General features: G+C 44.7%; 1 protein-coding gene across 1 annotated transcript in view; it reads right to left on the bottom strand.

The window, feature by feature from the left end:
* LOC144781276 (cholesterol 24-hydroxylase-like) overlaps positions 1-26,151 on the bottom strand; it is a 219,624-nt gene that overhangs the window by 23,130 nt on the left and 170,343 nt on the right. The window contains exon 12 of the mRNA XM_078660025.1: positions 25,999-26,109. Within this exon, the coding sequence (XP_078516151.1) occupies positions 25,999-26,109 (111 nt within the window). The remainder of the gene's footprint in view (positions 1-25,998; positions 26,110-26,151) is intronic.

Below are 26,151 nucleotides of genomic sequence, written 5' to 3'. Positions count from 1 at the left end.
TCTTGTGGCTCCTGGAAAAACAGCACAGTTTCACTTTTCCTCTATTCAACATGAATACATGTTGTTTTAATAGTAAAGGTGGTACCGTTCAAAACCCTAAATGTACTTATCAGCCACTAATTCCCCACCAGGCTTCCTACTTCAATGATCATCACTATCTTGGACTCGTAGAAACACTTGGGCTGCCATATTTTCTCTCTCATTCTATTCCCTATTTCCCTTCTCCATTTATGGTATAGGTCTGTATATTAATACCACTCACAATGGTGAAGGAAGGTTTGGGTTTACGTTGTATTCACCTGCCTGCATTTTTTGCCAGTTGCCTGTATTTTGTCCATCTATATAATGGACCTAATCGCTTTACATGGCTGCTGCTTGAAGACACACAGAAAGCACTGTTGTTACACAGAGGTCATTGGGTATCAGTGGTGCGTCCAGCATGGCTCGCGGATGGTAGGGTGGGCGCATGGAGGAAGGGGGAAGGGCAAGCGGGGGGAGGGGGGTGTTGTGCACAATGTAATAAAAAAAATAAACACTTACCTTGCTGCCGGGTCCAGCGTCTCTGCTCCTGCTCTCCTCTTGACTCGAGGAACACGAAGCACAGCCAGGCTCCCCTGATCAATCACAATGCTGCAATGCAGCGTTGTGATTGGTAAGCACCCAGGCTCCCATGACCAATTACAACGCTGCAATGCAGGCGTTGTGATTGGTCTGAGCGTCCTGGTTCGATGCTGAGCCAGGGAATGAGGGCCTGGGCATGTTCTCCACACAGGTTGTAATGTAGCCTGCATGTATAACAGGGAAAGAGTGCATGACTGTTTTAGGCGGCCCTAGGGGGCGGGTCAAACAGTCATGTGCACTTAGGAGTGGGCAAACCACTCCTCCCCAGCCCTGCGCCGAGAGCAGAGCAGCAACCCGCAAAGCAGTACAGAAACATAAAATGATAGCAACTCAAAATTATTATCATTTTGTTTCCTTTACATTGCACTGCTTAACAGCAGTGGGGTGACGTTCCTCTGCCGTAGCGGAGGAGCCGCCACTGTTGGATATGAGCATATTGTCTATTAGTATCACTCTTAATGGTGGTGAAGGAAAGGTTGGGTCTACGTTGCTTTCAACCTACACTCGGATCATGGCAGGATTATTGTGCATTGTAAGTGGTGACGAGGATCATGGATCTGTGCAGGGGGCGTATGCTTTACGGAGCACCACCAAATCCTGATCTTAATATTCCTAGCAGAAGGATAGTTGTACCGCTGTTTATGAGACTGAGGAGGAAAGGAAGAGTTGTGTACAAGAAACAAGGTATAAGGAAGCCTTCAGTGTTAGGTGCCTGGGTAAAAAGCTGTCCCTTGATTGGTTTCAAGAGCATGGACGGGATTGGATGCTCTCCATCCGCGATGTGTGTAAAGGAGAGAACTGCCTGGTAATCGGACACTTATGGCATCCCACACAGGCACTCAGTACATGTGTGATATAATTACACTTAAGCATTATTGCTCCACACCCAGGCGGATCAGCAGCCCCCACCCTCCCTTCCTCAGTGCCTTGAGACCCTCATGGGTGAGTAGCCACGCTATACAAACTGATGATTGATTGATTGATCATTGCTCTGGCGGTCATCTTATATGACACGATATCTGAGGGAACGCTTTTAGGAATGGTAGTGTGGCATGTCCTCAGAGGCATTGAATTTACCACAGTGACTATATGCCGCAGCCACAATGGGACACCAAAGTGGGCATGTGGACAATGCAGAGGTTGTTGGTGTACTTTGGCGGAAAGCAAGCCAGGGGTGAAAACTTATTAGCATTTCAGAGGGAGTATTATTTTAAGCTGTTGAACAATCATTGTTTTTTTACTCCGCACGTTCGGAGGAGGTGGTTATTTGGTTAGTCTGTTCCTTTAGTTTATCCTATTAATAATTTTTTTGTGCTACTTATTTTAGGCTTTTTTTGTTACTGGCTTTCACATGTGAGAATGTGCCTGAACAAGTGATATTAGCATCTCGTTGAGTTGAGGATTGTGTCAATATTGATAAGTTTCCTCAGGTGCTTGAAGACCAGATAGAGTTACTTTAAGATTGTCTTCCAAAAACTATATTAAAGGGATTGGCACAGCCAGTGGTGCATAAAGCAAGAAGTGTTCCGTACCTGATAATGGAACCTCTTAAGCAGGAATTGAAGCTGTTGAAACGTGTGGTTGTGATAGAAGAGACTGAGACAGCATAGTGGGTTTGGCTGCCAAGAGGGAGGGGTATATAGGCATCAGAAAGTGTGTAGACCTCCACAACCTGAATAAAAACGTATGAATTGATCACCAGCCATAGCGTTTTATATCAACATGAATTAGGTACTTACCTGTAACTCCAGTTCACCAGTGTTGATATATTTCATATATTCACAAGCTTAAATCATTTTCTGTTGTCAAGCTGGGAATCATTATTAACCTAAAAATAGCCGTAAACAGTGTTAAAATGGCCATAGGACTCAACAATAGTGTTTGTTTAGTAGCACACCTACCTAATTTGAAGCAACTAGAACTTCAGAGTTTCCTGTTGCAGTTCCCTCAAATGAAGATGATATTTCTTTCTGAGTGGGCAGATGGGTGGTTTCTGAACAAACTCTTCCCTGTAACCGGAGTGTACAATCTGCTATATCCAAAAGACCATTGTTATGGACTCACATGTGGAATCTAAAAGGGAAATTATCTGCCTATCCATAGCTATAGGGAGGTAGGGGGTGCAACTTTGATAAGTCAAGCTCGTTTTTGGTTGTCCTGGGAGAGTGGCACTCCTTTTTTGCACATATCTTGCCTATTGTGTATGTTGAGCATATAAACTTGGTCATATCTGGAATATTTTGGGAGGTAACAAAGGCAGCCTTGACCCCTATATTGATTGAAAGCTCTTCTATAGGTCTAAGATGTTTGTGAGCCATAAAAAGGTGTGTAAGCAGAACGAGGATATTGGAGAGTTCAGAGAGATTTTGCTGTCTTTGTTTCAATATTCTGCAAGGCATCATCACCCTGCTTACCAAAGCGGATGATTCCATCAAATGGCAAGTCTAAAATTTTTGTGTGAGCTTCCAGGCGGAAGGCTGTTGTTCACAGCCCACCTGCCCTTCTTAAAACAGCCGCTCCTGCCAATTGCAAAAACATCATTTGGAAACATCCAATGCTGCATCAATGATGTTCACTGAAGTTGTTGCTCCCTCTTTAATGAGAGCCCTATCCATGTCCCTCTTACACTCCAGTATGAGGCTAATTAGTGGCGAGATGACATGCCACATCTGGCAATGATAATGACCTAGAATTGCTAAGACATTTACAGCTTCGATTGATGTAGCCGCCAACTCTACAGCCTAAGTTATCATTTCACTCTGCCCCCGTCAGGGGATGGAGAGGAAGGTGTGATTTTTTTCTTTCACCTGTGCTAAGGGGCTGTTACCATGACCGAGTTTTGCTTTAGATGGCCAGTGAGGCAGGCCAGGGCTGTGTCTGGAGCACTGTACTTCTTCTCCAAATGAGTTACCACTGCTAATTCTGTGGCTGGTGTTTTCATCAACTTTACACCTTCTGACCAAACAATTCTAGTATAGGTATGGACCTCATCAATTTATGTGGTAGCTCCTTGAAGTCATACAGAAAGAACTGTTGTTCCCAAGAGGTTATTAGAAGATTGATGTTTTTAATTGCTCTCTCCATTAGCACATGGAAATGGGCTACGTCGTCTGGAGGTGAATCTAGTTGGACAGGTGATTTGCCACCTTGCCTAGGTATGACATAACCATCCTACTTCATGACAGCTTTATCATTAAGTAATTCATCCTCTGTCTCCATACCTGACTAGAGAGAATCAGAAGAGTAATCGGCTCCGATATCCCAGTCGTATGGTGTGACTTATTTGGAAGGTGGCCCACCTGAGGTGATGGGGTGGAGAGGGAAGTGCTGGTGGTGGGGGTGGCAGTGGAGGTCGCAGCAGAGGTGGTGGCGTGGGTGGGGTAGGTATGGGCTGTCCGGCAAGCTGCTGAGATATTAGTCTTTCTAAGGTATCCATGATCTATTGAAACGTTAAAATGCCACAGGTACTTGCAACATCTCAGGTCTGCATAGCCAGGACGAGGGGTTTTGGGTTGATGAGAATGATCAGTTACAAAAGTCTGTCACTGGTAGTCACAGTCCTGATAAGTGTCCTTATCATCCATGGCGTCAACCTCAAATTCTGGGGCGTAGCGGACAGCTAACGGCCTAGGACTAGCAGCAGTCTCTGAAACATCCTGGTCATTGAGTTCACCTACCGATTCAAAATCCAGAATTTGCGAGGGAAGGCTTGCTGGCACTTAAATAGGTGAAAAAGTGTCTTGTGTGAAGAAAACTGTCACTGACAGTGTCATCAAAGGTATCAGCCTTGAAGTGGGCGCTGATGACGTCAGTAGCGGGGACTTTCTAGGCACCATCAATGATGAACTCGATAATCTGTAGTCATCCTGAAGGCCCGGTCATCAAAAGTGGTCTCAAGGTCAATGTCACCATCAATGGCTGGGATCTGGTCATAGATGATGGTATGTCCATGTGGAGATTTTGTTGACAACTGTACATTTTTCTTGGCCGTCGACAATGACAAAGTCACCAATGGAGACTTGAATTCGATCAGGAAATTAAGAGAGCTGGATTCTTGGGCAGATTTTGCGCAGATTGGTGTCTATCATCTGTGAAATTTTTCTGAAAAAGCTACTGTTGTATTCAAAAGCATCTACAACTTCCTCCACACATACAAGTTCAGCTCTTGGAAATCTATATGTTTTACTTTTTTCGTGCAGCATTCGTGGAAGTTCTTGGAGAAGCATGTTATAATCCCCAGAAGAGGACATATTACCCTTAGAAGCAGGGTATTCATTATTTTCCAATACACAGAGGGCCAAAGTGCCCTCGCTGTCTTCAAGGGTTTTCAAAAAAAGTTCTACATAGATCTCATTGTCAAGGCTCATGACTGGATAAAGTCGGGGGGCGTGGCTTGACGCCCAGCGGTAATGGCGGCATCCGAGTGAAGCTCTGACGAAGCCTCGGGAGACACATCGCCTGCACGTCTCACTTTCCTGCTGGGAGGTTATGTTTGGCCTCCGGACCTTTGTGGGACATTCCTGAAACGCTCTCAGCTGCCTGCCGAGTCTCATAGCTGGAGAATTCCACGGACGTCAGGAGCTCCGATATCTTGGATGAGGCACCCGCCATTTTAATGTGAGGCCGTCACCGGAATCTCCTGTCAGCACTCGGAGCTTCTTTGACACAGTGCGCCCTTTCATGCTGGGTCACTGCCTGCCTATGAACTCTGCCCTGAGCCTCGCATTTGGAATTAATGGTATGTGCCCCTTTGCTATGCCTGCATGCTGCGTCTGATACTCTCGCTATTCCCCGGCTTCTCCTCACAATTACATGACGCCTGACTAATGAGGTGTCACTCTTCTGGATACGGCTGCAGACTTTTGTAGGCTCACTGAATTCTCTCCTCACAGCTACTGCAGGCCAATGTTAAATGCACTTTTTGGCATCTAAAAAACGGGAAAAAAAACGAATGTTGGGTCTTTCAGCACATTAAGGATTTGCATTACCATTCAGCTCTTTTCTTCTTGGTTTCACATGGCAGCTGTAACACATAGTTGATTATTCGTCCTGCTTATCTCTGGATGTTGCTCAGTTGTCATACCTTCAAGCATTAAGATGTCACCTGGTTCTTTTTCAATTATTTACAGTGCACGCTTACCACTACATGTGTCCCTGCTGCTGCTGTGGTAAATGCAATTTCGCCATTTGCCAGGATCGTACGCATTTATCTTGTGCACTCCCAATGGTTGAGACTTTTTACGTTCCAATAGCCTGGCGCATAGTATAACCCTTGGATTCGGGGTAATGTGCTTTCTGCAGCTTTTCTAGTGCGTTTAATGCTATAGATTCAACGTTCACTCTGCTAGTTGCCTATCTACACCATATGCTTGGTTCTTTTTATGAGTGACTTCCCTTTTTGGAAATAGAGGCCTTCTACTTCAAGACCCTCCTTATGCCTCAGGTGCATTTTTCTGTGACATTTCTCACCTCATTGCAAGCTAGCACACCCTGTAGGGCTGTTACATTCTAGTCCAATTTCTCTCTATATGGGGAGGCTCAAGTCTTTGGCGCGCCTACCTTCCTCGACGACAAAGGTTGCCTTTGTGAAAAATTCTAAAGTGTTCTCTACCTTCTCTAAATTGGAGGACCCTCTCTCGCCATCTGGCTCGGACACGACCATGGAATCTTCTCAGCCTCCTCCGGGGAAAACTAGTATCGAAAGATTGAAGAAAGACCCTCCCTCACCACCCAAACAGTCTACGACTGTTTCAATAGGAACTTTTGTTGGAGGAGATTCGATCCTTTCGTCCTTTTCTGGAGGAAATCAGCTCCCTGCGTCCCTTTATGGAGGAAACCAACGCCAAGCTTCAAGTCCTCACCGATAACTGGTCGCAAATTTAAACACGAGTTTCTACAGTTGAACATTCTGTTGCTTCATTTCAGGAAACTTGCTCCAAAGTGTCCCATCTCAATTCACAGGTGTGTACGCTCCAAAAGCAGGTGGAGGAGTTGGAAAATAGGAACAGGCGGAACAACCTCCGCATTTACGGTCTGGCGGAGGGCCTTGAGGGGTCGGACTCGCTTGCTTTCTTCAGATCCTTTCTTCCCAAACTGCTTCGCCTGCCGGATGATACGATTCTCAACATTCAACGCGCCCATCGCCTTGGTCGTCCACCTACTTCTGCCTCCTCTTCACAACGACCACGGGGTGTCATTCTCTACTTCTTGGAGTACACTGATCTTCTAAAGGTCTTGTCCGCTGCCAAAGCTTCTCCAAAACTGACGTGGTCTGGCTCCTCCTTGTTCTTTGCTCAGGATTATGCAAAGGCGACTGCTAATCGACGAAAAGCCTTCCTAGGCATGAGAGAGGATCTTCGCTCCATGGGTGCTCGATATGGCCTCTGTCACCCGTGTTTCTTCAAAGTCACATACAACAACAAGACAACCACGTATGAAGACCCAGTTCGACTGCAGAGCTTTATCAACGCGCATAAGACTGCAGCTATGGATTTATCTGGACCTTCTTCCTCCTGCCCTGGTTGAGCAGTAGTCTGTGCTCTTTCATGTAGCTCTCGCTCTTTAGTTGTGTTTTTCCTAGTTACGATGTTGTAATTCTTTCAATATTTATTCTTCTGTAGTTACATTGTACTGCTGTTGTTTGCTACTCCTGTTTCTTTCCCAACTTATGTTTGTATTCTAATCCCGTGTCTTCCTTCCCGCCTCCGCAGGAACCTTACCTCGTTTGACGATGTCTTCCTGGCTTCCTGCTCAGCTGACCTTGGATGTGTTGCCTTACCTGTGTGGCTTCATCCCCCCTCGATACCTTCTCGTTTTTTTACTTGTCTAGGTATGTTCCCCTTCTGTTTCTCTTTTTTGTTCTTCTTTTTGTTCTTCTTTTTGTTCCTCTCCTTGTTCAGTTTTCTCTCCTCTGCACTTCTCCCTTTTCTTCTTTACATGGGTACAACTTCTCTTTTTATCATACTTTCTCGATTATATATTTTTGTTGTCTTCATCCCAGTGTCTTCTTTTCTTTTCCCTTCTTTCTTCGTTCTTTCCTTCCCTTCTCTCATTTTTCACTTGAATCTTCCTTTTTTTTCTACTTTTTCTTCACTCCTGCTGAACTTTCATTTTTTACATTTCTATTATTTTTTTTCATGGGTACTCTTCTTCAGTTTCAACTGTTTGATAACCATTGTTTCATTTACATGCAATGTCCTTGAATATAGTCTCATGGAATGTCAAGGGTATTAATTCACCAATTAAGCGTCAACGTATTTTGTCCCACCTTGCCAAGTGGAAGGTTGATGTGGCTTTTTTACAGGAAACTCACCTCTCGGACACTGAATCCCTCAAACTTAAAAGAGGTTGGGTGGGCGAGGTGTTTTACTCACAAGGTGATGGTAAGCGTAATGGTGTTGCAATCTTATGTCGCAAGTCGCTTCCTCTTACGCTTATCTCCCAGGAATCGGATACTAATGGCAGATGGGCTTATGTCAAGATTTCTCTTAAAGGTGTCCCGGTCTCTTTTTTTAATGTTTACGCTCCAACTGGGGGTGAGCCTCTCTTTTGGGCTGAACTTTCCCAACATATTACCCGATTTATGGATGATAACTTTATCCTTGCTGGCGATTGCAATCACCCCTTAGATCCTTTCGTGGACAGGCATTCTACCGCTCATTATGTCCCTAATAAATCCCATAAATTCTTTACCCAAACCATTTCCCAACATAAGCTCATTGACGCATGGCGTCTTTGTAACCCTACGTTAAAAGAGTTCACTTTCTATTCTCCCTTGCACCGTTCCCAGTCCCGAATTGACTACATTTTTGTTTCTCATCACATTGCTCAGACCCTCAATACCGCTGAAATTGGTCCAATTTTACTCTTGGATCATGCCCCGGTTCTGATCAGTATAGACTTACTCCCTAAATTTGCTGGTCCCAAGAGGTGGCGCTTTAACAACTCTCTCCTATTAGATCCCAAGTTTACTGCCTCTTTTACTTCATTTTCTGATGAGTTTTTCATACTTAATGATACTCCTTCTCTTCCAGCACACACCATCTGGGACGCTTTTAAAGCTGCAGCACGAGACTTTATTATTAGTTATGTAGCGCGGAAGCGTAAAATTGCCCGTAAATTCACTGAGAAACTCCTCACTGACATTAAAAGATTAGAACATGCCTATTTTACTTCGCATTCACAGGACTGCCTAACTGCTCTTGTGGCTGCCAAACTGAAGTTTAATAAAAAATCCACAGAGGATGCTTCACTGTATTTGTTAAAATCCAGTGCTAAATTTTATGGGGGACGTAACAAAGCTGGGAAGATCCTTGCTAATTATCTAAAGATCAAGCATAATAGGCTGAACATCGATTCCATTTATGACACCAACGCTGTTCTTAAACATACAGATGCTACTGAGTTTTCCCTTTTCTATAAGCATTTGTATTCCTCTGAAACTCGGCCCTCCCCTCATGATCTCACGCACTTTTTCTCCAACATCCAGAAACCTGAGCACTTTCCTCTTGACTTGACTCATTTAGAATCTGACATCACTCAAAAAGAATTGACTACTGCACTCAAACATCTTAAATTAAATAAAGCTCATGGGCCGGACGGTTTCTCTGTGGAATTCTATCTTCACTTTTCCAAGTTCCTCATTCCAAGACTCCATTCTCTCTTACGTTCTTTCACTACTCTTGGCAGCTCCTCTGGGTCCTTTTCCGATGCCCACATCTGCCTAATTCCCAAAGAGGGGAAAGACCCCAAGTACTGCAAAAACTACAGGCCCATATCTTTGGTGAATATCGATTACAAAATATTTGCAAAAGCGTTAGCATCCCAGTGTCTTCTTTTCTTTTCCCTTCTTTCTTCGTTCTTTCCTTCCCTTCTCTCATTTTTCACTTGAATCTTCCTTTTTTTTCTACTTTTTCTTCACTCCTGCTGAACTTTCATTTTTTACATTTCTATTATTTTTTTTCATGGGTACTCTTCTTCAGTTTCAACTGTTTGATAACCATTGTTTCATTTACATGCAATGTCCTTGAATATAGTCTCATGGAATGTCAAGGGTATTAATTCACCAATTAAGCGTCAACGTATTTTGTCCCACCTTGCCAAGTGGAAGGTTGATGTGGCTTTTTTACAGGAAACTCACCTCTCGGACACTGAATCCCTCAACCTTAAAAGAGGTTGGGTGGGCGAGGTGTTTTACTCACATGGTGATGGTAAGCGTAATGGTGTTGCAATCTTATGTCGCAAGTCGCTTCCTCTTACGCTTATCTCCCAGGAATCGGATACTAATGGCAGATGGGCTTATGTCAAGATTTCTCTTAAAGGTGTCCCGGTCTCTTTTTTTAATGTTTACGCTCCAACTGGGGGTGAGCCTCTCTTTTGGGCTGAACTTTCCCAACATATTACCCGATTTATGGATGATAACTTTATCCTTGCTGGCGATTGCAATCACCCCTTAGATCCTTTCGTGGACAGGCATTCTACCGCTCATTATGTCCCTAATAAATCCCATAAATTCTTTACCCAAACCATTTCCCAACATAAGCTCATTGACGCATGGCGTCTTTGTAACCCTACGTTAAAAGAGTTCACTTTCTATTCTCCCTTGCACCGTTCCCAGTCCCGAATTGACTACATTTTTGTTTCTCATCACATTGCTCAGACCCTCAATACCGCTGAAATTGGTCCAATTTTACTCTTGGATCATGCCCCGGTTCTGATCAGTATAGACTTACTCCCTAAATTTGCTGGTCCCAAGAGGTGGCGCTTTAACAACTCTCTCCTATTAGATCCCAAGTTTACTGCCTCTTTTACTTCATTTTCTGATGAGTTTTTCATACTTAATGATACTCCTTCTCTTCCAGCACACACCATCTGGGACGCTTTTAAAGCTGCAGCACGAGACTTTATTATTAGTTATGTAGCGCGGAAGCGTAAAATTGCCCGTAAATTCACTGAGAAACTCCTCACTGACATTAAAAGATTAGAACATGCCTATTTTACTTCGCATTCACAGGACTGCCTAACTGCTCTTGTGGCTGCCAAACTGAAGTTTAATAAAAAATCCACAGAGGATGCTTCACTGTATTTGTTAAAATCCAGTGCTAAATTTTATGGGGGACGTAACAAAGCTGGGAAGATCCTTGCTAATTATCTAAAGATCAAGCATAATAGGCTGAACATCGATTCCATTTATGACACCAACGCTGTTCTTAAACATACAGATGCTGACATCCTTACTGAGTTTTCCCTTTTCTATAAGCATTTGTATTCCTCTGAAACTCGGCCCTCCCCTCATGATCTCACGCACTTTTTCTCCAACATCCAGAAACCTGAGCACTTTCCTCTTGACTTGACTCATTTAGAATCTGACATCACTCAAAAAGAATTGACTACTGCACTCAAACATCTTAAATTGAATAAAGCTCCTGGGCCGGACGGTTTCTCTGTGGAATTCTATCTTCACTTTTCCAAGTTCCTCATTCCAAGACTCCATTCTCTCTTACGTTCTTTCACTGCTCTTGGCAGCTCCTCGGGTCCTTTTCCGATGCCCACATCTGCCTAATTCCCAAAGAGGGGAAAGACCCCAAGTACTGCAAAAACTACAGGCCCATATCTTTGGTGAATATCGATTACAAAATATTTGCAAAAGCGTTAGCTGCTCGACTTGACCTTCTGCTTCCAGATCTTTTGGGCGAGGAACAGTCTGGTTTTGTGAAAGGCCGCTATATTACTGATAATACTAGATTGCTGTTTAATGTCCTGTCCAAATCCTCCCGCCTACAACACTCCCTCACAGCGATCGCCCTGGATGCCGAGAAGGCGTTTGATAGGGTCGAATGGTCCTACCTCTTCCATACTCTAGGCTGGTTTGGCTTTGGCCCCAAATTTATTTCCTTAATTTCCCTCCTATACTCTGGCCCACGTGCGGCGGTTTGTGCCAATGGTCAGATTTCCTGCTTCTTTGATTTGGGTAGAGGAGTTCGTCAGGGATGTCCCCTTTCCCCTTTTCTCTTTAACTTGGCGTTAGAACCCTTTTTGTCTAAACTCCGCCAAAACCCCAATATTCATGGTTTTCAGACTTTGAATTGTCACATTAAACTTGCTGCGTATGCAGATGACATTCTGCTCTTCCTCTCCAATCCTACAGTTTCCATCCCTGCTTTTTTGGAGGAAGTGCGGAATTACTCCTTTATCTCCGGTTATAAACTCAATAATGATAAATGCGAGATCCTGCCACTCACAAAATTTACATTTAAACCTGACTTTAGCGCCTCCAACTTCACCTGGAGTCCTTCCCATATTAAGTATTTAGGTTTACACATTACTCCCTCCATTCCTACCACCATTTCTCTCTGTCTCACTAAGTGTATTCAAAAAGTATCGGATTTAGTGACCAGATGGCACCCTCTTTATTTATCATGGTGGGGCCGTCTTGACACTATTAAAATGATGTTATCTCCTATAATCCTCTACACCGTCTCCAACATTCCTGTGTCTATTCCCTCCAAATTGTTTAAGAAGATTAACACAGTTTTATCCTCTTTTTTGTGGAACAATAAACAACCTAGGATGTCCCTAGCTAGACTGATTCGTCCTGCTTCAGAGGGTGGAGTGAATTTTCCAGACTTTCCTGCTTACCAGAAAGCCTTTTTGCTGCGTCAAGCTTCCTTCTGGCTGCAGGATCTCACTTCTCCCTGTCCCCTATGGGTTAAGGTTGAGCGCCTTTTCCTCTCCCCTTTTTCTTTTGCTGAATATCTCTCTTTCTCTCGGAAGCCTCCATCGATCTGCACTCCCATTCATAAGTTCACTACCAAGCTTCTCCTTTCCTCGAAACCTGCCCCTCCCACTACTGTTGCCGACTTCCTCTCTTCTACCATTTGGCACAATACCCATCTCCTAATTCACAACAAGCCCTTTTATTGGAAACCGTGGAGGCATAAAGGATTAATTTGGGTATCGCAACTATTCTTGCGTTCCACCTTTATGCCCTTCTCGCTACTATGCTCTTCATTTGACTTACCCCCATCTTTTGCTCCTAAATATCTTTTGCTTAAAACAGCAGTACTGGCTGCGTATAACCTGCTTTTGCAAGCGCAAACACCGCCTCTTGACACCTCCTCATCTATTACACGACTTCATTCCCTTCTACGCACTACTCCTAGGGCTTCTACTCTATACAAGCACCTCCATGCCCATGAGTCCATTAGAGCCAAATCGAAGGTGGAGGAGCAATGGGAGCATGACTTTGATACTTCTTGGCCCGTGCTCATGTGGGATAAGTTATGGATTAAGATTCGTAAATCATCCAGAGCGGCGTCCCTCACACAGTCCTTATTTTTCCTTTATAATAGGTTGCTGTACACTCCCTCTGTCCTGCACAAGCGATTTCCAACTTCCCCGGACGTTTGCTGGTCCTGTTCCTCTCCGAGTGCCACCCTTTTCCACATGCTCTTTCTTTGCAAACCCATACATGACTTTTGGATACAGGTTTGGGCTCAAATTAATGTGATTTTCAATACTCATATTACTTTTTCCCCTACTCACGTTTTCTTGGGAAGCCTCTCGCCTTGCTGGGATGATCTTGATTGTGATGTTCATATTGTTGACTTATTGCTAGCTGTTGCGTTTCAACAGATCACTATTAATTGGAAGGCGTCTCCTAACATTTCCTTTAGGGCCTGGTGGTATAATGTCTGTCATAATCACCGGCTTGATACAGCTTTTGTTTTCCCCCTTCACATGGCTGCAAAACGTGCAGAATTGTGGCTTCCTGTTACACTGTATTTAGATAATTGTGCTATACGCTCCTCCTGTCCAGAACCATCTCAACAAGAGGTTTCTAAACCACCCTGAATACCCTTTGCATTTCCTTTTATTTTCCTTATCACTTGTTATGTGAACATTATGTTTTTTTTCCCTGATTGCATATGAATACATTGTATCGTTTTTGCCGTATTTACTGCCCATGTTTTTCTCATGTTATTGAACTTGCTGTATTATTATTTTTCTTTGATTAATATTGGTTTTCCCTTCCCCCCTTTTAACTCTTCCTCAATATTCTGTTTATTGCCCTTTGATTTCTTGCTTTTTGACTAATAAAATCTTTTGAACTTAAAAAATGACTGGATAAAGTCAATAAGTACATTGCTCATTTGGATTATCAATGTAGATTTTCTTTTTTCCACAGGTAGAACAGGATGTGGCTAGAATTCTGGTCTCTCTCTCAGTCATGGCGACAGATGGCATATGCAGGGCTTTCCTGACCCAGAAAGAGGAATTTTTCCTTAAAAACAACTCGCAGTACTCTGAAAGCTGAAGGGAGGGCTGGTTCTATCCTAGGGCAGAACATAATAAATGTCAGCATAAGGTCACTGAGAGATTAGAGCACAGCTCTTCTTCAGGACTGGCTCACACATGACGAACAGCAGAACTCTGAGCTATGGGACCTTTGGGGGGTAGTAGAAGATGTGGCATTGCCAACTCATTGGCTGAAATTCAGGTTGCTTCAAATTAAGTAGATGTACTACCAAACATACACTGCTGTTGAGGTCTATGGATATTTTAACACTGTTTACTGCTACTTAAGATTTACTGGGGATTCCCAGCTTGACAATGGGGAATAGTTCAGCATGCAACTATATGAAAGTTCAATGCTAGAGAGTTGGCAAATTTGTGAGAAACACCGTTTTCAGTACCATGAAAGTGTCATCTGTTACCACCAGGCCATTCTGCAGGAAGAATCAAGACCTTTAACCTCTTTCAAAATGCCATTGGGTGCATTCTTTTTTGTAAGAATGTCATTTGGGCTGAAGAGGGTCTCTGAGGCCATTGTGGGAGTAATGTTCTTTCAGGCCAGAGGCAGACATAGGGAAAGTCATGATGAACTGAATACGGGCGTATTAAGAAAATTGGAGAAGCGCAGACTAAGAGTGAAGTGCGAGAATTGTCAATACTGTGTGGTGTGAGCATCATATTTGGGACGTTTCGTTTCAGAGGAGACAGTAGGTCTGAAGGTAGATCTAGCTGAATTACTTGTGGAAGCACCATTCACTTTTGCTGACAAAAGAACACAACTGCTACTTTCTGGATCCGGCGGAGCATTACTCAAAGTTTGGTCTGAACCTTGCAAGCTTTGTTTGATGCTTGACCAGGATGAAGGGCAACAAAAGATGCACATATTTCAGCCAAAGCTGAGGCAAAATGATGAGGTGAGAATCAAGCAGATGAAGGCTGATTGGTTCAGCCTAAACTGTAAGGGATGACGTCAGGGGCGCAACTAGATCTTAATTTCGGGGGGGGGCCTAACATGGCAAATGAAGGGGCGTGTCTAATGTTAATTAATGGGGCGGAGCTAAAATGGCAGATAATCAGGATCGGTTAATGCTCAGGTCAAGTTGAGAAAAAATGTGGTGATTTTTGTTAATTTGATGCATTTATATGCTATTGTCTTATGAAAAAGGAACAGAATGTACTGAATTAAAAGGCCAATTTAATATATTTTACTACAAAGCACTTTAGGAACACAATATAACCAATTTCCACAGAAAAAATATTTAACTTATTAACTTCATACAGACTTATATTAGCATAGGCAGACAGTAACCGTTTACATGCTTTACACACTACTCAACTGATACACATGTGTATTCATACATTTGTATCCAGCATTTTGAAAGCCTCACAGCTGCCATCTTGGGCTCTGGGGTCATACCCTTAGTATGCAGGAACAACTGCTTACAATACTGAGGCCAAGCTGCCGATATTTCTATGTGGTATACACTTTACCTCCTATGCTCATACAGTATCACATACTATGGACATCGCTTACAAATCCATTGCGTCATTCCATGCCATTGGTAGGAGGAACGCCTTAAGTATAGAAGTTTAACAACAACACAATATGATAGATAGCAAACAATCAGCATTGGCATTTGAATCAGTATAAGCGTGCGTGCACATCGCATCTGACAAGAGCAATCTAACACGCACCTCTTGCCTCTGTGAGGGGGAAACCATTCCAGCAGTGGTGCCATACCTACACTCTATGGTTCAGTATAAGTGAATTACACAGATCCACAGTCTACGGTCTATGCTGGTGTGTGGCTACACAAATATTCTTCTAGCGGGTCCCAAATATCACAGGGTCACGACTGCACTGACACAAGTTCCCATTAGCTCGTAAGCTGCTCCTGGCAATAGCAGCATACTTAAGCCGTCTGTCGCCCGGGGCAGGGTGCTCAGCCCCCACTTCATGGCCACCCTTATAGCTAGCAACAACACGAGCGCAGCCAGTTTGCGCATGTCTGGGGGTATCCCCTTCACAAAGGCCAGCAGTGCCGACAGGGGTGAACACTCAAGCGGAAGTCCCAATATGTCACACAGTCAAACAAAAATCTCCTCCCAATATGAGGCAAAGCCCGGGAATGTCCAGACGAGGTGCAGAAAATCTGCGGCTAGAGCAGAGCACCTGCCATATCTAGAGTCGTCTCCCAGCCCCATTTTGTCCAACCCAACCGGGGTGCAGTACATGTGATGTAAAAAGTTTACGTGTAAGAGTCTAAGTCGGTAGTTTGGGGATTGTGCCCATGACTGTGTGTAGCAGTACTACCATTAATCATCTGTTAACAGACGTGACTGCTTTACTGTTAGGTATGCGTACTGGCTCGTGGTAAATCGGTGCAGCGAGGGAGTCTTGAAAAACATTTCTAATACCTGAAACGTCGGGGGGCATTCGGAAACTTTGCATTTCATGTACGCATAGCATTGTGCACTTGGCAATATGTGTAGGTCCCTGGCACCCCAAAACCCATACCCACCCCAAACCCTAAAATTACCCCCCTGGAGCCCCAAAACCCATACCCGAGCTGATCCCTAAAATTACACCCTTGCTCCCCAAAACCCGTACCCACCCTGAACCTTAAAATTACCCCTGGCACCCCAAAACCCATACCCATGCTGAACAATAATTTCCCCTCTGGCACCCCATAACCCATACCCACCCTGAACCATACATTTCCCCCTGGCACCCAATAACCCATACCCACCCTGAACCCTAAAATAGCCCCCTGTCACCCCAAAACCCATACCCACCCTGAACCTTAAAATGACCCCTGGCACCCCAAAACCCATACCCATGCTGAACCATAATTTCCCCTCTGGCACCCTATAACCCATACCCACCCTGAACCATAAATTCCCCCCTGGCACCCAATAACCCATACCCACCCTGAACCCTAAAATAACCCCCTGACACCCCAAAACCCACACCTGCCCTGAACCCTAAAATTACCCCTGGCACACCAAACACATACCCACGCTGAACACTAAAATTAACCCTGTGGCACCCCAAAACCCATACCCACGCTGAACCTTAAAATTACCCCTGGCACCCCAAAACCCATACCGAACCATAATTTCCCCCTGGCACCCCATAACCCATACCCACCCTGAACCCTAAAATTGCCCCCTAACACCCCAAAACCCACATCTGCCCAGAACCCTAAAATTACCCCTGGTACACCAAAACGCATACCCACGCTGAACCCTAAAATTACCCCCTGGCACTCCAAAACCCATACCCACCCTGAACCCTCAAATTGCCCCCCTGACACCCTAAAACCCACACCCACTCTGAACCCTAAAATGACCCCTGGTACCCAAAAACCCATACCTGCCATGATACCTAAAATGACCCCCCTAGTACCCCAAAACCCATACCCACTCAGAACCCTAAAACTACCCCCTGGCACCCCAATTCGTAACCCACCCTGAACCCTAAAATGTCTCCCTGGCACACTAAAACCCACACCCACCCTGAACCCTAAAGTTACCCACTAGCACCATTCATCTAGTGAGCAGTGCAGTGGATGTGAATTCCATCCAAGTGCACGGACAGCAGGGGCAAAGGGATGGCAGTGCAGGTGACGCTTTTCCTTTGTAAATTAATTCCTGCTGGCGTCATAGCCCAGGGTTTGCTGTCTGTGCACTTGTATGGAATACACATCTATACAAGTGCACAGACAGCACACCCTGGGCTATGATGCCAGCAGAAATTCCTTTACAAAGGAAACGCGTCGCCTGCACTGGCCAGCTCTTTCCCCCTGCTGTGCACTTCACACCCCATGCTCAAGTGCTTAGGTGAAATCCCTGCCTTCAGGCAAGGATTTCACTAGGGTGACCAACCGTCCGTAAATTTCACGGACAGTCCGTAATTACGGCCGTCTGTCCGTTGTCCGTGAAGGATTCTTTAACGGATGCCTTTTGTCCGTAATTTCAACTGGTCGCACAGCTGGCACCCACCTCCCTTCTTGACTCCAATGCTGTTGAGGTCGGGCGTAACAGACTCCGATCAGCAGCATTGGAAGGCACAGCGGGATGGCAACCCTCACACCTTCAGCCCTTGATGAGCTGTTAAGAGGTGCTCGATGGTGACTGAGAGGGAGGGGCTGCAGGTTCAGGAGCAGGGGCCTCTCTCTATTCAGATGCAAACAGCACTGAATGCGTCTTGTATCTGCAATTGGTGTGAGACATTCCCTTTCTGCCCAGGGCCCCAAACATCCTAGAACCGGCCCTGATTACACCGAGGCAGCACTGGTTCTTTTCACAGAGCTCAATTACTGTCACTAAATTGTAAACAAACCTTGATTCTTCAAACATGCAGTCTTTATTGTAATAAAATAAAGAAATGGCACAATCGCACCCACACTGATTAACAAACTATGGAGGACAATCAGTTCAATCAGTTCTCTTGGAGTATCTCCTTTCAGTACTGTACATCAGTGTGGAGGGGAGGGGGGCAAAACTAACATTTTGGAAACAAAGCTTGTCTTCTCCTTGTCTTGTCCAGGAGGGGGTGGGGAGCCCTACCCCACCCTGGAAGAGACCAAGATGATACTAGAATACTGCATGCCCACCCCTGTGCCCACCCTGGTGGATCCTGTTCACTCTCCTGTGATGGCTCCTGCCCCCCACCCCAGTGATGGCCCTTGCCCCCCCCCCCAGTGATGGCTCCTGTTCCCCCTCACCCCCGGCCTGTGATGGCTCCTGTCCCCCCCTGTGCTGGATCCTGTCTCCGCCCCGGATGGCTCCTGTCTCAGTCCTGGAATGGCTCCTGCAGCGAGGGTGAAGTTCTTGATGGGCCTCTTCTCAAAAAGGCTCAGCTCAAAATTAATATGAAAAGGTGGGCGAGTGAGTAAGTAAGGGATGGCTGGATGAATTAGTGAAAGGTGAATGGATGAATGAAAGATTGAATAGATGGGATGGGAGATGATGGATGGATTGATGAGTGAGTGAAAGGATGGAAGAGAGAAAGGGAAATAGCTGGATGTATGGGTGTAAGGGTAGCTGGATGGGTAAAAGGGTGGATGGATGAGTGAAAGGATGTATGAGTGAAAAGGTGGATGATGAGTGAGAGGGTGGATGGATGAGTGAAATGATGGATGGATTGACGAATTGATAAGTGCAAGGGCGAATGGATGGACGGATGAGTGAAAGGGTGGATGTAAGGATGGATGAGTGAGTGAAAGGGAAGGTAGATGGACAAAATGATGAATAGATGAGTGAACGAGTGAAAGGATAAATGGATGAGCGAACAGATGGATGAGTGATAGGGTCAATGGATGGATTCATCAGCGGATGAGTAGATGGATGGATGGGTGGATAGAAGGAAGGATTGCTAAGTGAAAGAGTCGATGGAGAGAGAAAGGGAGGATGATGGATGACTGAAAGGGTGGATGGGTGGAAGGATGAGTGACTGGGTGGATGGATGAGTAAGTGAAAGGATGGCTGGATGGGTGAAAGGGTAAATGGCTGGATGAATGAGTGAATGGATGGATGGTTAGAAGAGTGGATGGATGAGTGTACAGATGGATAGGGTGAAAGGGCAGATGGATAATGGATGGATGAGTGAAAGGATGGATGAAGTGATGGATGAGGGAAATGATAGATGGAAGGATACATGATGGATAGGTTTGCAAATGGCTGAATATGTCTAGATATGGCTGGGCTTACTTATATACAATTGCGCGACCTCTGATGTGTCTGTAAAACGTATCCAATTGTCCTGAAGTTTTGTCCTGAATTTTGACCTCCTGTCCTGAATTTGTGTCCTGAATTTTGACCCTTTGTCCTGAATTTTTACACTCACCGTCCTGAATTTGCACCAATGCCAGTTGGTCACCCTAGATTTCACCTCAGTGCCACTCTTAGGGAAAACAAGAGGTGGGGGCAGGGGGATTCACTCGCTGAAACTGTTCAGAGGCTGGCTGTCTGGCTCGGGCTGCCGGGCCTCTCAGAAAGGATAACAAAAATCACATTCTCGGATCGGATGCGTTCGTGAATCATTTCAGTGCATCTCATCTTAGCCCGGGCAGAGGAGGCGACGGGGGGGGGGGGCTGAAGCCCGGCGAGCCCAATGGGTGTTGCGCGCCTGGATGACGTAGAGCAGGCAACCAGGGAAATATTGATGTGAGATTGGGTAGCGAAGAATATAGAAAGGGCTCATGGATTTCAATGACAAGATATACAAATCAATGACAAGAAACGGAGTTGAGAGATGTTCTGCCTGCTGTGTCATAAATCGTGACATTTTGAATAAAGTTATTTTTATGGTGAATCTGTGACTCCTTCCATTAACAATTTGTGTAAAACTTATCACACAGAGGGTGGCTCGAAAACTACTTCCATGGCTGTTAATTTCAGACCACAGCACAACAGTGCTATGTGCATCATATACAGCATGCCCCGATCACCAGGCTTAGGTATATTTACCTTTTTAAAAGAATGAGACAGTAATTGTGTGTTCTGTGGTCCAGGAATTGGTGCAAGGACACTGATAACAGGGATGAGTCTGCGAATTAAGAGTACCAGACTGACAATAAAGGCAACTTTATACTGACTGACAAACAACACTAATAAAACATTCACTTCCTTGAGCAGGTCTTAAACTGATAAAATACGTGGATCTTTAGAGCTTTTTTAATTCTACAGCAGGTGTGGGAAAACATTAAAACAAATGAAAGTGGCTTTTGTTTAGAATTTTCCCAACATATTTTAGATTGGAGTTTAATTCTTTGAGGAATCTGAAGATAAAACGAGTTGGTAATGTTTCCATCCTGTATGGAGAAAGTAACTGACATGGCTTTTACTGAAGACTCTAAAACATTACAGTGATCAGATATTAAATCTGTGTCTTTTTTGAACCAGCTGTGTGAATTCTTAATCAGAAAATCTTTATAGTGGGGTAGAGAAAGAAAATCGAACCAAATCAATTTCTATTTTTTCCATTCACCCCACAAAACCTCTTTTACAGTTTTATCCCCCAAAAATTATAAATGGTGGAGGTAATGGAAGCAAAAGATTTTGCAAAATATAATGTGTATGTTTAGTGCATTGATCTTAGCCCACAAACCTAATTAAAATTAAACTCCAATTAGCACAGTTCCTTTCACTTGTTACATACAGCATTCCCAAGTTTTCCCTAAATGTATCTTGCAGATTCTGTGCACAAAGATACCAGGTTAAGTAATATCTTCCTTAGAATATTTTATTTTCCAGCCTTTAAAGTGGGATTGGTAACAAAAATATGTAAAAATGAAAACTTCAGATTTACACCAATTTATTTCATTTCCTGTCAGTATTCCACAATAGCCTATTAACTCCAACAAGTATACGATATTCTTCCAAAATTACTCATCAATTACAACAAGTACATATCATTTTTTTCTGGATTGCACACCACAGCAACATGTCAATAGCATCATAAGTGTTTGAAAGTTTCCCAAATCCGAATCTCGGGAAAAGATGATCCTGCTCAACAAAAATAGTCAAGGGTTCTCCGGCCAACTTAAAAAGAAAGGGAAACAGGAGGCATCCTTTCCTCATGCCACAAAACAAGCAAAACCTCTCTGCAATTAGACCATTGTTGCACACTTTGTCCACAGTAATCATAAGTATGATTTTAAAGAACCGTAGAAAATGACTTTCACAACGGATATTTGTCTGTTCAGTCTCTTCAACTCACTTCAGCAGATAAATAAGGACTAAAATTTTATCTAAGTCATCAGTTACAGGACGTATTTTTTCACCCATAGAAGGGGCCATAAAATTCAGCAAAGTGTGTAATCCCCCAGTTTAGGGGGCCGTCTGTAAAGAAGTGGGGGATTGTCTCACTTAACTCAAACTTCCCATGGCCACCGCGAAGCTAACATACTTGATATAGGGGAAGAAACACTTGGCAGACATATCAGAAGGTTCTGTACAGACTGAGTCTTATGGTGGCGAGGAAGAATATGGCCAGACGATGGGGTTTTGCACATGCCCAGGAACTGGAGCAATGGAAAGCAGGCATAGATTGTTGCATGCTGGCTGAAAAACAAATATAGGAAGGGAGAGGATGCCACAAAAATGGGAAAAGATATGGGCAACATGGAAAGCATACAGGAGACTGATATGAAAGCAAGAGAGTTGAATGACATGGATAGGAATACAACCGATTACTATGAGGAGCAAATATGGAGTACAGTGATGTAATAGACTACTGGTTGCTGCTTTCTTAGCGTTTCTAAAGATGTTTAAAAAAATTCAGCTAAGAGGCTTATATTATCTTTGCTAGATGTAACAGAGGTACCTTCTCTGTGGTTAATAAACGTATTGTTCCTTTTGTATTGTAATTTCTGTAATCAGAAGGCTACCTATCTTTTCATCCTTTTCCCAGTAATCCTGTCAGGTACCAAAAATATTTTCGGCTTTCAAGCCTAGAATTCCATTTAATTCGAGTTTTAATTGATGAAACAATTCATTTTTAAAGAGCACAGAGATGAGTTTCCATCTTGTTTACACAACAGTAGGATCAGATACTACTGTATTCTGAATTTCCATCTTCTGCATTTTTCCACTGTTTTTCCACTGTTAGTACAGGTAATGAGACATTTATTCTGGAAAATGATTCCCAAACCTGCAAGAGAAGATTTAGGAGACAGAGTTGTCGAGGGGTAAGACAACATAATAGCAGGCACACCTCCTGCATAAACACAGCCGCGGCCTGGGTTCCTAAGTGCGGATTCCCCTGTTGGGAGAGGTAGCCATTGAATCTAATGAACATTGGGGTCAGCACAATTCATAAATGGCAATGTTGTGGGACACCGCATATGCAATGCAAAATTGTTGGATACCCCTGCAGTAATTATGACAAGGCCTGCTCATAGGCCCACGAGTTGGGTATTGGCTGAACTCCCCGATCTGAACTTTGAGAGATTAGCACCATAAGAGATGTTAACAGACCATAGGTACCGGGCAACAGGTCAGGGCATCCAGAGGCCCTGATGCCAATGACTAATTGGGCATGCCTGCTCCACTGAATGTTACACATCAGAGTAAGATTTGTGGTTCTGTGTAGTGGCGATTTCTGTTGTGGAGGCATATCATCCAATTTTGCGCCCAGACACAGGCCACCCCCTTTAGCTCAGTTGGTTCGATAAACAATAGGAGCTCCAAGTGACAGGAGCACATGGATCATGAATGTCTCTCCTACCACAAGGTCCTTGTCTCACCATGCACAGGTTGTAGCACAAATGTTCATCCCAGGAATGCACGCTATTGGCACCCAGTGGAGGTTGGCAACAGATTCATTTGAAGATAGTGCATTCTGTAATGAACTGCACATTGACATTTTCAAATACTTCTAAATAAATCTGGATTCAGTATCTGACATGTCTACAACATGGGAGGCATTTAAAGTGGTTATTCGTGGGTTCCATTTTTATAAACACAATGGGGTACTCCCCTCCCTCATGGCTCAGCTGGCCTCTTACATCTGATTCAAACACTCTCGCAGAGATTAGATCAAAGTTCTCAATACAATGAAGTGGCAAACACGGAGGCGAGATTTCTGGGAACATACATGGAGGCCTGCAGATACGGAGAGGGTGAACATCCTAGTAAATCCTTAGTCAATCTTCTTAAGACTCCTTGGCAGCAGGAGAGCATTAGAGATGAAAGGGGTGCTGAGCATCTCGAAGTAGTGGTGATGGTACAGGAGTTCTGCTCCTATTACACTAATCTTCACGATTCCGCTACACAGGCAACTATAGATCAGGTTGCAGACTTATTGCAGGATACAGCCATTCGTGTGCCTGAATGAATTGTTATGTTATGTTATGTTATGTTATTATCATTTATTTTGCGCACAGATGCTCCAGCTAAGGAGCGTCCTGGCGCAGGGAAAAGGTGAACATAACACAACGCAAAAGGAAACAGAGAAATACAGAACTCCGTGTGAAGAATTAAAACAAGTGAGTTTTCACGGCCCTACGGAATCCTAATAGATCCTCTAGCAGGCGGATTTCCAAAGGGAGGGAGTTCCAGAGAGCCGCAGCTCTCACACGAAAAGAACGACCGCCCATCCGGCTAAGCCTGAAACGCGGGATAACCGCAAGAGATTGCCCAAGAGATCTAAGAGAGCGAGTCGGGACATAGGCGGATAAAAGATTATTGAGGATCTCAGGTGCCGATCCTTTTAAGATTTTAAAAGCAAGGCTAAGGGCCTTAAAGTGGATTCGACTTTTAATCGGTAACCAGTGTAGGGATCGCAGGGTATTGGAAGTGGGACAGGACCTCGGCAGACCCACCACTGCTCTCGCAGCAGCATTCTGTACTCGCTGCAAGCGAACGATCTCAGATTGATTAACTCCCAGCAGGAGCGAGCTGGCATAGTCCAGCCGGGAGATAATCGTCGCTTGGATAACCAGCTGTCTCGTCGGGGCATCAAAAAATTTGAGCACCGGCCTTAGGCCACGCAGGACACCGAAACAGCATGCCGCCACTCTCTTAGTATGGGTAGTGAAGCAAAGGGTGTGATCTAGCCACACTCCCAGGTTCCTAAGTTCCATCACTGGTGTAGGGGCCGGCCCCAACTCCGGAGGCCACCAGACGCCTCCCCAGCGGTCCGCTCCCCTCCCAACGATCATCACCTCAGTTTTTTTCGCGTTCAGCTGGAGACAGTTGTTATTCATCCAGCTGGCCACCTCTCTCAGCCCATCTCGAAACCTGGGGGCATCCTGTTCGGCATCCCCGCTGATCGTGACCGCTAGCTGCGTGTCGTCGGCATACGAGACCATGGTTAGGCCCCATTGCCTGGCGACATCAGCCAGCGGCCGCACGTACAAGTTAAAAAGCGTGGGACTCAGCGAGGAGCCCTGAGGGACCCCCAGGTCCAACTGATGGAATTTGGACTGAAAAGGAGGGGTGGCAACGCAGAAGGAGCGATCGCTAAGGAAGGAGCGGAACCACTGCAGAGCAGAGCCACAGATGCCAATGTCCTCCAGGCGGTGCAGAAGGATGCGATGAGACACCGTGTCAAAGGCAGCGCTAAGGTCTAATAAAATAAGCGCTGCCGTTTGACCTGCATCCAACACACTCCGCAGATGTTCTACCATTGCCAATTGCAATGTGAATGAGAGTAGCTGTGTCAACCATTCTCAGAAGAAGAAATCAACGTAATGATCAAAGAACTCCACATTGGAAGGGCTCCAAATGACCTGCCAGACCTGCCTCATCTCCTCATCCTGTATGCAGAAGCATATGCGAGGACAGTGCCCCCCTGACACTGTGAGAAGCTTTAATTATTACCCTCCTTAAGCCTGATAACCCTCTCGAAAAACTTGAGTCACACAGGCCGCTATCTCTCATTAATTGGGAAGTGAAAATATTGTCCAAGCTCATCGCTAGCAGACTTATCCACTTGGATAAGCCATGGCTGTCCTGGGTAAGGAAAACACACAAAGGTCCCCATGCACAGGGAGAAAACCTCCCTGTGAACAAGGGCCCATTATTTTAGCTTGTAAAATACAAACTCCTGCTTTGTGAGAATTTGAGCCTCATGTAGATGATGGCAGGCAGCTTACCAGCCTGCCAGGTCAGCAGGGTACATCCTGTGATATTTAGCGATCCCTGCCAAGCAGGCGGCAAACTCTATGCCTTCAAAGTAGCCATTGCCGCGGCTGTCCATTAAAGATACTGAAGCTCCATTGAAGGCACTGAAACTTTGCTGAGTGGGGGCCATGTTTGTAGTGCCCACCTGGCAAAGAAGGTGAATCTGTCTATTTCCACAGACTGTAAGACAGTCTAGAAGTGTAATAGAGATAAGTTAATTTAGAACTTTATACAACTCATTCTTTCAACTCTCAGGACAACAGGTGCATCTCTTTGGTTGTGAGATCAGACATCCACTCTCCATGAAATGCAGTCTTCAAAGACACAGTGCATAATAATTCAGGGTGGAAATGTCGGAACATTAACACAATAAAGTCAGATTTACATTTTAGGTAATGCTTCTAACCTACAAATGATGTGTGCATCATCCTAACCTCATATCACACTTACAGACACAGAAACACCGCCTGGAATGTGCACTCCTTCAATTACTGCATCTTCTTTAAGATAGCGTGCTGTGCCAGCGCCAGGTGGGTACAACCTCAGGCTCTCCTTTAGAACCTATCGTCGTAAACAAGACAGAAACATAGCTGTGAAAGGTGC

Source organism: Lissotriton helveticus, chromosome 9 (assembly GCF_964261635.1).
Source record: "Lissotriton helveticus chromosome 9, aLisHel1.1, whole genome shotgun sequence".
Taxonomy (NCBI): Eukaryota; Metazoa; Chordata; class Amphibia; order Caudata; family Salamandridae; genus Lissotriton; species Lissotriton helveticus.
Note: the sequence above shows the minus strand (reverse complement) of the source record. Positions and strands in the feature narration are given on the sequence as shown.